This window comes from Pezoporus occidentalis, unplaced genomic scaffold (genome assembly GCF_034315485.1).
Source record: "Pezoporus occidentalis ecotype Australia unplaced genomic scaffold, CSIRO_AGI_Poc_V1 ctg39, whole genome shotgun sequence".
NCBI classification, from domain to species: domain Eukaryota; kingdom Metazoa; phylum Chordata; class Aves; order Psittaciformes; family Psittacidae; genus Pezoporus; species Pezoporus occidentalis.
In genome coordinates this window covers 2,956,334-2,970,444 of record NW_026915713.1, presented here as the reverse complement: position 1 = coordinate 2,970,444, position 14,111 = coordinate 2,956,334, and the positions used below count along the sequence as shown (strand labels likewise).

Below are 14,111 nucleotides of genomic sequence, written 5' to 3'. Positions count from 1 at the left end.
AAAGACATACTCATCCTTCCTCTGTCTCCCCAAATAAACTTAATAAATTGGTATCATATACAGTGATACCTAACATAATTAATATGAATAACAGGAGTTGGTATAGACACATATTTTTCACAATATGAAGTATCCACAAGAAAACAATTGAAACAGAGAAAAGAAAACACTGAAATTAAATACTTCCTGCTAATAATTAAACAGAATGGAGGGGACTTATAAGCTGTTATAATGAAAAGTAATAGACACTGCATATGCCATGGGATCACTGCTAAGTAATTGATGATTTATTTGTGTCTGGTTTATCTGTAAATAGTATCGTTTCAATTGCCATTAGTCCAGCTACAGCTCAGAAACTTTCAGTGCTGAAGTCAGAAAAGCTATCTATGCATTACTTACAGAACGCTAAAACTTTACGTTGTCTTCAAGAAAGAGGGCATATGGCAGGTCTTACTAAACAAAAACAGCCTACCATTGATAAAATCAAATTACAGATACTATAATCTCTTTATCTGTAGATAATGATTATGTTTAACATAGAAATCACTGGAAGTCCAGTGGAATCAAAATACCTGTGACTACAAGCCAAGAAGTTTTTTGCCTCTCTGAATATTTTTGCTAGAATAAGAGAAACAAGAAGTTAATGATTATGTTACCTGTCTTGTCTGCACTTGACAATCGCTTAAGAGAGTGAGTCTATCACAATTTTTCTGAAGTAAGAATTTCAATAATGCAGCTTGAAGTTAAAAGGAAGAGAACTAAGTGATTTTATTAGATCAAACATCAGAAGTAGGGTCCAAAAATAGAGAGGTGTTGGCTACTAAATCCCGTTTCTCACACCCACTGAAATCAATGACAGCTAAGTATTAGGTTAGTGTTAAGTATCTAATACTTTTGAAGGTTAGGCTCTATGTAATTAAGAAACTCACAGAGCTTTCTCTTTCTTCTAAAAGTGCTTCCACTGGAATATTTTTGGGAATTACATGATTATGACATAGGGATAATAAAAAAATAAATACTGAAATTAAAGGCTAAAATTTACACTCTTTAAAAACTATGGTGATGTTAGGTTTGATGCAGTACTTCTCAGGAGCTGTCATTTCTAGAGCAAGACAGAATACAAGGCCTGAACTGTTTCAGCCTGAAAAAAATTCAACTAAAGCTGCTGGTTTTATGTAAAGGGTAGGAAGAATTATAAGAAATACTGGAATAAAAATTGATAATAGTTGAGATAATGATTACTTTAACCACATTTTGGTAACTTCTGATTCTTCCTTTTCTTTCTCCTGGGAAAGACCCTATTTCCTATAAAGAGGTTGTTTTTAGGATAGAGTCGCAGGATTCACTGTCATGAGTTCCAGCCTTTGTGATCAAAGCCTCCTCTATAATTTTTTGAAAACTGCCTTAACTTACCATGCCTTTCTATTCTATCAAGAAATAAATCCTATAACAATGGTATTATTGTTATTCATACTTTTCAGGGTGACACTGCCGGTTTCTTGTCTTAGCCAACAGCTGTTCCTGATAATACCATTTGAATTCTTAGAGAAAACTTGTCATTTCAAGTCTTCATTTAAGCAAGATCCTTGCTTACATATTTGCAGCATACTTCTTGAATGTATGTAGGCTCTTTCTCAACCAAACATGTAAAAGTGAACTGTTTGATAGTTAAATCTAGATAAGTCACCCGAGGGATCCATTTTTAGTTGATGGAGAGAAATTGGTACCTTCAAAGGATGATTCATCTTTTCTAACTTGCGCATCTTTTTTAGGTTGAAATTGTCTTCTACAGACCACCATTTCATACCATTGGCTATGAGGACAACTAAAAGTTCGAGTTTAGCAATTAACTTCTGTGTATCTAAGTGAGGTGCAATTTATTGCAAACATCTCCTTTTACAGTTCTATATAAAGAAGACACTACATATGCCACCAAAATATTTCAGGACTAAAATCAGGAGCTGTAACTACTGCCTAGTAACACAGTGTTCCCCAACACCAAAGCTATTATGTGAATGAGTATCACAAAGAGAGAAAGGAATCTGTTATCAAGCTTAACTAAAACAAAACTAAAAAAAGATAACAGCATTGTTTAGGTTTAACGTGTTGGCATTGAGCACCTTTTGATCTCTATGTGTTGTTTATTCTGTCAGACAAATACTGAGCTCATTGAAGGACAAAGTGAAACTAGTGGAAAGAAACCAAGTACCTGAGGGAAGGAAAATGTTTCCTGATGAAGGAAAGATAAATTAGTTTTGACTTGTTTTAGTTATATGTCAGTAAGTTGCCTGTCTTTTTTAACAAAGCAGATACATGCTGAAATTGGATGGCAAAAGAAAGAAATGCTCGAACAGAGAATGGCAAAAACCTGCCACAGCTAACTGTCACGGGGACTGTGGACTAGATGCAGAAGGAAGTGGGCATAAGCAAGGCAGGGAGAGCACATACTCCTTAGGCCGCAGATGAACACTTCTTTGTCCTCTGCATTGCATGCTCTCACAACAGAAGAGGTGAGGAGTTATTGCTAAGTTGGAAATGCTTCATGATAGAATTTATTTTGTCAAAGCATTTTTAAATCCTATGTTCTTTGTATCTGTGTGGTATGGTGACGAGGTACCTGTTGTTAAGACTGATCTTCAATTTGCAGCAGAGACAAGAGCAAATCTATATTTGGGTAAGGAGAGTAACTTCTCTCAGTCCCACACTAGAGCTATAAATTTTGTCTTGTTAATGAGAAATTCAACAGAAAACTGGAAGCCTTTCTGTATACATTTTTTCTTCTTCATGATGTTTCTGTGTATTCATCAATAGGAGGTGTTTAAAGGCACATTTGCATAGATGTAAGCTATATTCCTCTCTATTAAGGTTGAGAGACACTCATTGTAAACCTATTGTTAACTTCTCTAAGACAATTTCAGGAGTATATTCTCAAGGTAAGGATTTACTAGGTTACTTGTAATTTTGAAAAAAAAATGTATATGCATTGTAGAGATATATAACCTGGGCTTATACAATTAGCTGAAAGAGAAGATTACAGGTTGTCATGTCTCGTCAAAGACATGTTTGCTTGCAACCCATGGAAGGTTCCTTGTTTCCTGAAGTGGTCAGCATTTAAAGATGTGATTGGCCGGCTTGGTTAGCTTAGGCAACTCCATGATGGTCTTTATGGTTTCTCAGGCATTGTGTAAGGAGATTAAGCAACTAGCTGAGGTCTTCAAAGGTCTTCAGAGACTACTAGGTTGATGAAGTGTTTAAACTATAGATTATGTAGTGCTCAGTGCTATACCATCAAAATCTTTCTACAGGTCAGGCTTGCTCTCCAACATTAGAAAATGACAGAAACAAGAGGTACATATATGTGTATCCACGTAGTTAATCCTCTCTTTTTGACTATGTTATTTGCTAACAGGATGTTGCTGAGCAGATGTTCCAACCTGTGAAACAAATAAGTTAAGCCCTTTAGCAAGTCCCAGTCCCATTTTAGCTAGTTTAGGAACACTTGGAAACTTGGACATTTGAATGGGAAAGACTGAAGGAGACAGAATATCTTTCCAACTGTTGGAAATGGCTGAAAAGTTTTGCCTCAACTAATATTCTTTACTGGAAGAATAATCTTTTTTGAGCCCTATCAGCTGAAGTTTAGCAGAGCTAGATGTAGCTGACTTCAGTGATAGTCTTTTCATTGCTTATAATGTGATCTCAGGTTTATCAACAATTGCACCCCATCCCTTTAAATGACTAATCCTATGTATGCTCCAAATAGAAACAGTCAACAAAATCTGCAATATCATCATTGTCGGAGTTCTTCTGCAACATACTGATTTTTAAAACCTAATAAATCTAGGCTTGAAAAGGAGAGCCTTTCTTTTGGGAATGGTGTTTTTCTCCTTACTTGAAGCTATCCAAGTTCTGAGAAAGAAACATATGCTCTCATAGGCTGACATTTGGAATTTGCGATTTTTAGGTTTCTGAGTTGTTTCCTTGCCAACTATACCTCAAAAATATGGATAAAACTACTTCTGGCTTAAATAATTGTCTACAAATATTTTTCATATTGAATTTACTTCTGACAATGATATTGAATACTGAAGAAGGGTTTTGTAGCTCTCTAATGCTTCCCATGTTTTAGCCTACTTGAAATAACATCAGCATTTGTTGTAATAATACCAACTGGGAATCAGTTATGACGATTAGTCATTAAATGTAATAACTATTTTACAAAGTCACTGGTTAAACTTATTTTTACCTTTTTAATATTAAACTGAATTTGTTTATTATTAGCCCTTTTCCCTATTTAATTTTTACCTTTAATTTCTAAAAACTTACTTTTCAAACCTGAGGTGGTTGAATGTTTTGATGGTCCTCCACAACACAGCTAGCTTTTTTTCAGACATTGTTAATGAATCTTTTGAGGTTACCCTTGATTTTTAAACTTGAATATTGAAATATATGAAATAGTTATAATATGAAATAGTAGTAATAACTATCATACAAGTGTGAGGACACATTTTTAGTCTAATCTCCCTGCTTTGACAGATTATTTTGGTTTATTTCCATTAAAATCAAACATTTAGACTCATTTACATCATCAAAATTTTTGGCTTTTCTTTGTATCACATCCTCAGAATGGCTTGTAGTGAACTATCAAAGAAAGAGATCTGTTCCTGTCTGCAGAAGCAGAATACCACACGTTCCCCGGGTAGATGCTTCTGGGAGAGTGAAAGTCTTTTGTAATTTTTTTGGCAAACTTACAATAAAGTGCCATAAGAGTGTTGACAGATGCAGGTTTTTGTGCCAGCATCTGGCTCTGATTCGCAGTGGAATGATATAAACAAGGAATAATGGATAGCTGTTTTGACTCTGTGGGATGGTGACAGGATTTTGTACTGATAACATCCCCATTAAGAGATCATCGTAATTTCAGAGTTTGACCAAGTAGACACAGCTTTTTGGGTGAGAAGCTAGTCATAGACAAGAACCTCAATAAATGTCATCAGCAGTTGTCTTCTTATGTGTCATATAACTGAAATGTAAAGAAGCAATATTTAGACTCCAAATCACAGCTAAAACTATTGCAAGAATTAGACATTAATAAATTATTTAGAAAATTTTCAATAATTAGAACTTAATTTTCAGTTTGTCATACATATATTTAAAATTACTCTTCATTACTTCTTTCCTTTCAAACTGTTTGAAAAGTATTCAGAGCTCTCTCAGGAGATTACTAGAGGAATAAATGCTTTTGTCATTCAATCATCTCCATTTATGTCATTACCAGAAACAAATCTGTCGACAAGTGTTTCATCATATGAACAAGTTTTTATAAACTGGTGGACAATTAACTATCAACTCTGTAGATGTATCCAGATAAGTGTCTGCAAATTTGGGGGTACAGTACTGCCCTCAGAGGGAGGAGACATGTTAGTTCTTAGGTATCATCTTTCCCGTTTAAAATGTAAAACTATCAGTATCACAGTTGTCAAACTCTTGCTTTAGCATTTCATTAAGGCAAATACCTAGTTTGCTTGTTTCCTACTGTAGGAGAGGGGGCCATGGAGTAGGTAGAATTAGAAAACATCTCTCCATAGGAAAAGAAAAAATCTCTCTCAAATGTGAAAGCCTATAACTTAGCCCAGTTTTTCATGCTGAATTTCTCAAAACAAGAAGTAAATAACATGTTACTTTCTTATTTATTATGACTGATTTTTTTTTCTGTTGCACTGCATTAAATATATCCCCAGAGAAACTACACTGGTATTAAAGTTGTCTCCATGTAAATGTAATGTAACAAGGTGAAAAGTTGCACCCTGTCATTGAGATATCCATAACACATCCTAGTCTTTAATCAAGTAGGAGTGACACTTAAAAATAGTTCAAGAGTCTAAAGGGCTTTGCTATCTGAAAAGCAGAGGGCAAGAATTTAACTCCAGTGCCGCAGCCCACCCACAGCAAATTCAGGCATTTTTACTGTCAAAATTAGGCACTTAATGGTCTTGGGTTTTTTTTTTCAGTCATATACTCGATGATCTTGCAAAATTGCTGTATTTTCATAGCAGTGTCTCCATAACTATTTTTGGATGTTAAAAGGCAAGTATCAGACTGACAATGTCTTGGAATTCTCCTGCCACATTGTGTTATAACAGTAATTCCTGTACATTTTATTAAGTACTTCTTGAAGGTGGAAAAGAAGTGACAAATCTTGGAAGAACATTGTAGACATGAAAGATATTCAATCTGCTACTGTAGACTGTAGGTTCCCTATGGACTCTTGCCACATTTTGCCTGAATTTGTTAACTATGTTTGTCATTTCTTTATTATTATCAATTTTTATGAGTATATGTGCAAACTGTGGCTTTGATGATTTTTAACTGGCAAGGTGAGATGACTGTTTTACCTTATAGGATACACTCTTGCCATTTAAACATTCTAGAAAACCTGATGAAATTATCCAAGGCAAATATTTTTTAACAGTATAAGATTAGCAACATTGTCTACATCTCTTTGGCTTTTGGACCCTGGCATGGAAATACACAGTAAATTGATGGAAGGAAATGGTATGGCCACATTCTTTACAGTCTAGGTATTGCTGGAAACACTTATGTGGTGGGATAAGCTCCATAGGGTAGTTGGGTGCTTTGGTGCAAAGATTTTAGATAGACTAAATAGACAATAATATCACACCTGTGCTCAGTCTTTGTTGTCATTTAGATAACTGGAAAGATACAATCCAGTAGTGAGTCCGGTGTACTGTAAATTGCAAGTTGTTTAACCAAAACTTGCATGGTAAAACTATGCAGATAAAATAAACTTCCAATTGATTGAAATGAAAACAAAATCTGACCATAAGTACACAGTATCTCCATGAGAAACAAGTATGCCATGACAACCAAATGGCCATAAGATGCTTATCACTCTTAATTCAGCAGTACACAACATGCAAAACCACATGCTGAGAAAGGCATGCAAAAAGACACACAAGAATGCACTTCAGGTAGCTGCAAAATAAAAAAGGCATTTCATTGGAATAGCTCCTTGATCTGCCAGAGTAGTTCAGGAAATGTAAATGTAAAGCAAGCTGGAAAACATTGTGAGGAAAGAGGGGAGGAATGGTAAAACAGGAGTATGGCACAGTGGGAATAAAATAGAGGTGATCCAGTTAATTTAGAGAAGCATGTGCAAAGTGCTTAAAGAGTGACCAATTTGTGTCCCTGAAAACCATCCACATGGGTGAGGATTTTAAACTCTCTAAGGGCAAAAAATATTTATGAAAAACAAGTTAAAGATTTCTGCTCAAATAGAACTTTATCTCCTACCAATAAAATAATAATAATAAAAAGAATTTTAGAAATATTAGTCAGAATAAAATTCAGAAATATAAAATAAATTATCAAATACATGGTACAGATTATAGCCATGAAACTAGACAAAAGAAAATTAGTGGCCTTCTGTATCAAAAAGTCTATCTTGAACCTCAGGTATACCAGTACCAGCAGAACAGAGGTGCCGGTCAGAAAAAATGCACCCAGCATCTCTTAAAAACAAGCTCTCCTCTTCAGGTTGTAAAGTTTTTGAAGTAAAACTTGGAAAATTAACCCTGGAAGAAATGCATATTATTTTTTTACTTACAGGCAGTCAAAAGTAGTACAAAGCAAGTTGGAACACAGTGATTTGTTAGACAGTACTGCCCATTCTTGGATGAGAAGCTTCAGTCTAGGGATGAAGATCACAGAATCTAAGCTTTGAAGGAAGGGTGGTTCAGCAGCCCCTCTGAGAAACTGTCACTTATCACATGCATGTTAGACTGAAAGTAAAAAATATTCTCAAACTACATACTTCATCAGATAAAATCAGAAAGCATTTTTTTATACTGTGTACAGTAGAGCTCAAGAGGGCTATCTATAAACGTTTCAGTAGAATCCAGGGTAGGTCACTGTTGCAGTCGTGATATTCATGAGATGGAATTGTGGTTTAGGAAAACCTATCTAAGTTTATAGCTAAAACTCCACTGATACCTATTGTAAACGGCTGAGAACCACAGATGATTTTCTTTTATAAAAAGTAAAATAGAAATCTTGGAAGTCAACTGGTATTAATATAAGTACTGCAATTTACAGGAGGTCTGCATGAAACTAGTCAAAATCAGGGACAAATGCTGGCCAAAGAAACAAAATACCCATCTAGTTCTTCATGAAGCAGCTTAGCAAGAATTCTCTCTTCTATGGCTTCCTATTAATTCACTGCATAGAGTTTGCATTTATTTCATTCATTTATTAAAGCTAAGACTACAGTAACATGAAAAAACTTGGAGTAAGTGAACCACATTTCAGCCTCGTCTGTTAAAATCAATGCAAGAGCATTAATACTACTTTTATAAATTCAAGAAGACAGAAATTCATGTTTGGTGTAAGCAACCTTACAAAAAGCCAAAATATCTATGTGAAGGAATTTTCTGTGAGAAAAATGTTGTGTTGTTTTTTGTTGTTTTTTTTTTTCTCATTCACAAGTGCAATTTTAGGATTGACAGAAATGCTTCCGGGTTTCAGAGTTTTCTGGTGTCAGGATCATAGAATCATAGAATAATTACGGTTGAAAAGGACCTTAAGATCATCTAGTTCCAACCCCCCTGCCATGGGCAGGGACACCTTACACCTCCTCAGCTGAATTGCATTCAGATCTCTTTGGACAATGTAATTTACTATAAAATATATAAACTGATAAAAGGATAAAATATAGCAGATTTTAAAGCTAATTGAATATTATGGTTAATAAAGAGACTTAGTATGCTGGTGTTTCCCCCACATTTATCTATCCAAGAAAATTAATTACAGTAATATTTCAGTCCATGAAGGCCAGTGTGAAATGAGCACATTGCCTGAGAAAGGCAGTAAAAAAATACTAACTACACAGTGTTTTGTGACAGTCTCAATAACCACAGAGCTCAGTGTACATGGACTTTACCTTACTTCTCAGAGACATGGTGTGGAGTTTTCATCATTGCCTTTTATGGTTTGTGGGTTGACTAAAGCTTGTTTTGAAGGCAATGCATTATTTTACCTCCCACACAAATGTATGAGGCTCCATCACAACAGCCATTTACATAATTAAACTTCAGATGCTGGCAAATGGCTTAGGAGTTCAAAACGCAGTTTCTTTACAGGTGGAGCCACAGGTGGACTTTAGGAGACCCTGAGTTAAGGGGCTGTCCTTTTCATTTTGACCTACAAATCAGATTATTTAAGCTGCTTTATTACTTATTTCTACTTTCTGGGGTCTCATGCTGTCACCCTAGCTGTTCACCTGTAAGACCAGCTGACCACCCAATGACCATTAAGCAATTTTCATCTGTTTAAGATGTGGTTTCTTAGCATGACCCTGTCATAGTACACTGAAAGGACACAAGGTAAACACTGGGAAGTAAGAGCAGACAGGTATGTCTTTTATCTTCTGAAATTCAAGTCACTGCAGATTTCTCTCTGTATCTCCCTGCTTCCCTTCACGATCTTCCCAGTTTCCTCATAACTGGAAAGGTCAAAACTGAAAAGCAATATTCTCCAAAACTCCCTTTCAACAGCGTGTCTATTCTGTCTTTGGAGATGTCAAACAACCCAGGGAGCTGTCTGAAAAAAAGGCTCTGATATGTGTCAAAGCTACTTGCAAATGTCAGGAAAACTATGAGAGATCTTGAAGATCTCCATACAAGTCTCTGTCTTGTGATTTATTAATGGTACATCTGTGTAAAGCCAGACACTGGGTGAATCACATCTGGTTACTGGAAAATATTTTTAAAATCAAAGTTTAACTGAAGGTCACGAGGATTTTGCTAACCTTTCTCCCAGTCTGAGCCTAGACCAGTCCCTCTATTTACAGCTGTCTTTAAAAGTCCTCGAGGCAATATAATAGTTTGCTCTCTTTTAATAGAGCCCCTAATCTCTCTAAGTCACTATTTGAGAGCAGGCCATGAGATGTTCTCTCTCTAAAATCCCAAGCTTCATTTTCTCTCCAAAAAAAATCCGTGTCCATCCTCTTCCTGGTTTGAGATACTCTGTTTCTCAGGTACATCATTGTAGGACTTCCCAACTCTGATTGGATCTGGGCATGTGTCCTGTTTTCAGCTGGGATAGAGTTAATTTTCTCCCTAGCAGCTGGTGCAGTGCTGTGTTTTGGCTTTAATCTAAAAACAATGCTGATAACACACCAATGTTTTAGCTGTCGCTCAGTAGCGTTTACCCTAATCAAGAACTTTTCAGTCTCATAATCTGTCAATGAGTAGGGGCCCAAGAAGCTGTGAGGGAGCAGAGAGAGGACATCTGACCCAAACTAGCCAAAGGGATATTCTATACCACAGCACACCATGCCCAGTATATAAACTGGGAGGAGTTATCTGAAAGGAAACAGTTCCCTCTCAGGGATGGGTTACGTATTTGTCAGTGGGTGGTGAGATCTGTACTGTGCAGCACTGCAGTTTATTGTTGGTTTTCTTTCCTTTCCCCATTTAGTTTTACATCTTCCTCCTTGTTATTTCCCTTATTAACAGTAGTCACCATAGTAGTGTTAGTATTATATTTTATTTAATTATAGTTATTAAACTGTTCTTGTCTTAACCCACAGGTTTTATATTCTTTCAATTCTCCTCCCCATCCCACCCAGGGAAGGGGGAAAGGGAAAGCTGAGTGAGCAGCTGTGTGGTTAACTTAGTTACTTGCTGGGTTTGAATGACGACAGCACGTCAAGAGAGAACCTAAGCCACAGGCAGAGATAAGAAAGCACATCAACTCAGAAAAGTACCAGTGGAGAGCTTCTTGAGAAAATAACTGACTAAAAAAAGCCTGCAAAACTTAGTTGGTCCTTAAATATTCTACCATTGTCTCTTTTCATAACATCTTTGCTTATCATTCCTATGGTTAAGTCCTCCCTATAGTATGCCCTCTTGCACTGGCTTTTCAGAAGAAAGAATATCCATTAATTAAGGTAAGGGTAGATTGACTTTATATTACAAGATGATGCCTGGTAATCATCAGTAGCTCTAGCTTCTTTTTTTTGGCTAAGTATTAAGTGCCTGTGTTAGAACAGATGAACTAGGAAATGTGGGAAGAGGAAGATAGAGGATAAAGCACAGAAATGGTGGATCAGCAAAGATATTTTATATACTAACAACAACAGCAGTGCTATTTCTGAAGCATTCTGGGGTTAAATTTTGCTGTTTGTAGCAAAAAAAAACACCACACCAAAACCAAAACCAAAACAAAAAAGCTATAAACAATGAGCTCTTTCCTCTTGCATTTCAGCCGACAAAAGCATGGAAAACTAGCAATTTTTATAGCCTTTCATTGACTTTCTTTAACATAACCTTAATTTTAATTCATGCACTGTAGACAGAAAACTAAAAGCTTTAATAATACAGCCATTAGCTCTTATGCTTTATTAAAACTATTTGCACACTCTTTGTTGCACTTGTGAGACCTTTCAACAATACAAAACACGCTTTTAATATGTAAAGGAGCAGAAACTCTCAGAGAACAAGAATATTAGAGCAGAGTTCAATGATGTAGGAAAGTACCTGGATAAAAATCCCCTTGCGCAAACATGTCAATCACATAGCGACAGAACGCATATTGATCTAACAGAGCAAAGGAAAAAGAAGAGTAATGAAGAATGCATATTTAAAATGTTTCTATTTATAGTGAGATAAAGCTTGGCAGTCCAAAGACACATTTCAGGTATAATTTTACTTAGATGTTTGTTGTTTTTTTTTTACTGGCCTTCAATAATTCACATGCTCTGGAAGAGACAATTTATTGTCCAGATCTAATTTGAGCCTCCTAGTAAAAAACTTCAGAGCTACCAGTGCCCCGGAGCTACCAACTCTTTTTTGAGGCTGGCAGGATGCAGTGCATACCCCAGCAGTGTGCAGCCTCAGCTTTGGCATGCATCCTGATCCCACGCACAAGTACTGGGCAAAATGCTTCCTGGCCTCAGGTCCCAAAGACTTTTTTGTATCCTTAAAGGTCCATTTCAAATTTCCAGGTTATGGAAAAATTCATTAAAGTTTTATGTTACAGTGTTTTGTTAATAGTGTTTTAACAGTATAATCAATACATCTATTTAGTGAACAGGGATATAAAGAGAACTCTTTGTACTTATACTCCTGTAGCAATAAGATTTTCCACAGAATTTTATCATTTCACTACAGAATTATTTTAGAAACACTAATCTTTACAAACATATATGTATATATTGAACCTGTATATATGTATATTTAAACTACACTGTTGAGAAATTAAGGCTTTTGAATCTAAATGAAGCTGATTTCAGATATGTCGAATGTCTATTGATTTCTCTTACATATGCAGAGTTGAAGACCTTAAAAAAATTCTAACATTAAGAATAGTGAAGAAAAGTTACCAGTTGTAACCGAATGAAGAAGAATTGCAATATTATTGCTGGATTCCCCATTTGGCCTGGAAAAAAAACATGTTGCCTGACTGGACTCTAAGGGACATTAACTTTGAAAGTTAATATTGATGACTAAATGCCAACTCTGTTTAGCTAATTAGTTCCCAACTGTCTTTGAGCTAGACATATTCATCTGTCTGTCCTACACTGTTCTAGCACAGTCCTTAAACTACAGAAGTTACGTCTCTTCCCCTTTTCACCTCCTGTTTCATCTCTCTCCCGTTCACCTTCAAAGACTCCTACCTTCTCTTTGCAAACTTCAAAATAAAATTATGCAAACTTAAATATTTAAAATTTAAAGATTGGCAGCCACAATTAGATTTAAATGCAAAATGATATTCACAAGTATATAACATTCACCATATTATTTTCTTTCTCACATAGTTCACAGGAACATCAGTATTAGTTGATGAGGCATTTATACGATTGCTGCTTTATAATGTTGACTGCCATAGAAATCCTTGGGTGTAAAACTTCAGCTTTCAACGTAGGATTTCCAATACAGTTGTAGAAATTAGTTTTACAAGCTCAGCAAATATGCAATTGTTTCTACTAGTCGATAGGAGCCTATGCAGTGATTTCCTGTTACTGAGATGGCATGAATGATACTAATCAGTGTTGTAGAATCCGTGGCAAACCTTCAAGAGATACAGAGGGTTGTGGTTCTAAACACTGCTTTTAAAACATTTTATGACTACTCATAAGAGTTTCTATTTTTGTATTTAGGAATATAAATTTATCATTCTTCAAAGCTTCAAGCTTTGGATTCCATCCTTAAGGAATGTAATTCTAATGAATTTGGCTGCAATATCTGTACTAAGTCCATGTGCTAATTTTCTGAAAAAAGGTAGTAGCATATGTGTAAGAAAACAAGTATGTACAAATCTACACTCTCACTAAGACTGTCTAAAGCCACTACAGTGTTTGCAATGACTTCAGTGAGCTTACAAATAGGGCCCCAGCAAGTGTTAATAAATAAAATGGACCAATTCATATACTTTAGCCCAGCAAGCAAATGGCAAGACACAATTCTTCCCTACAAAGCTGACTTTTCCTTACCCCTCTTTGCCAAAACCATCTGCCTTCATCTATGCTGTTCATTGGGAAGAGACCTTGGACCGTTTTGGGAGCTTGTATAAAAGACTGCTATATGGCAAGGGGCAAAACAGTGACAGGGGACATAAAATGCATAGGCAATCACAGGACAGAGCACAAGCCTGTGGTGGCTCTATTTAGGTTGTGACATAGACATAAGGTCTAGCGGCTCACACCATTTCAGTAATATCCATAGAATCACAGAAAGGTTAGGCTTGGAAGGGGCCTTAAGATCATGTATCCCAACTCCCCTGCCATGGGCAGGGGCGCCTCACACTAGACTCTGTTTCCCAACTCTCTGTCCAGCCTGGCCTTGAAGACTGACAGGGATGGAACATTTACCACTTCTTTGGGCAGCCTGCTCCAGTTCATCATGGGAGGTGCTCCAGCTCCCTTATCATCCTCAGGGCCCTCCTCTGGGCTTGTTCCAACAGTTCCATGTCCTTTTTATGTTGAGGACACCAGAACTGCACACAATACTCCAGGGGAGGTCTCATGACAGCAGAGTTGAGGGGCAGGATCACCTCCTTCTACTTGCTGGTCACGCCTGAACTTCCTCTAA

The 14,111-nt window shown here is 36.3% G+C and overlaps 1 protein-coding gene across 1 annotated transcript in view; it reads right to left on the bottom strand.

The window, feature by feature from the left end:
* Window positions 1-14,111, bottom strand: part of TRDN (triadin) — a 95,460-nt gene that overhangs the window by 4,913 nt on the left and 76,436 nt on the right. The window contains exon 11 of the mRNA XM_062632538.1: window positions 11,559-11,618. Within this exon, the coding sequence (XP_062488522.1) occupies window positions 11,559-11,618 (60 nt within the window). The remainder of the gene's footprint in view (window positions 1-11,558; window positions 11,619-14,111) is intronic.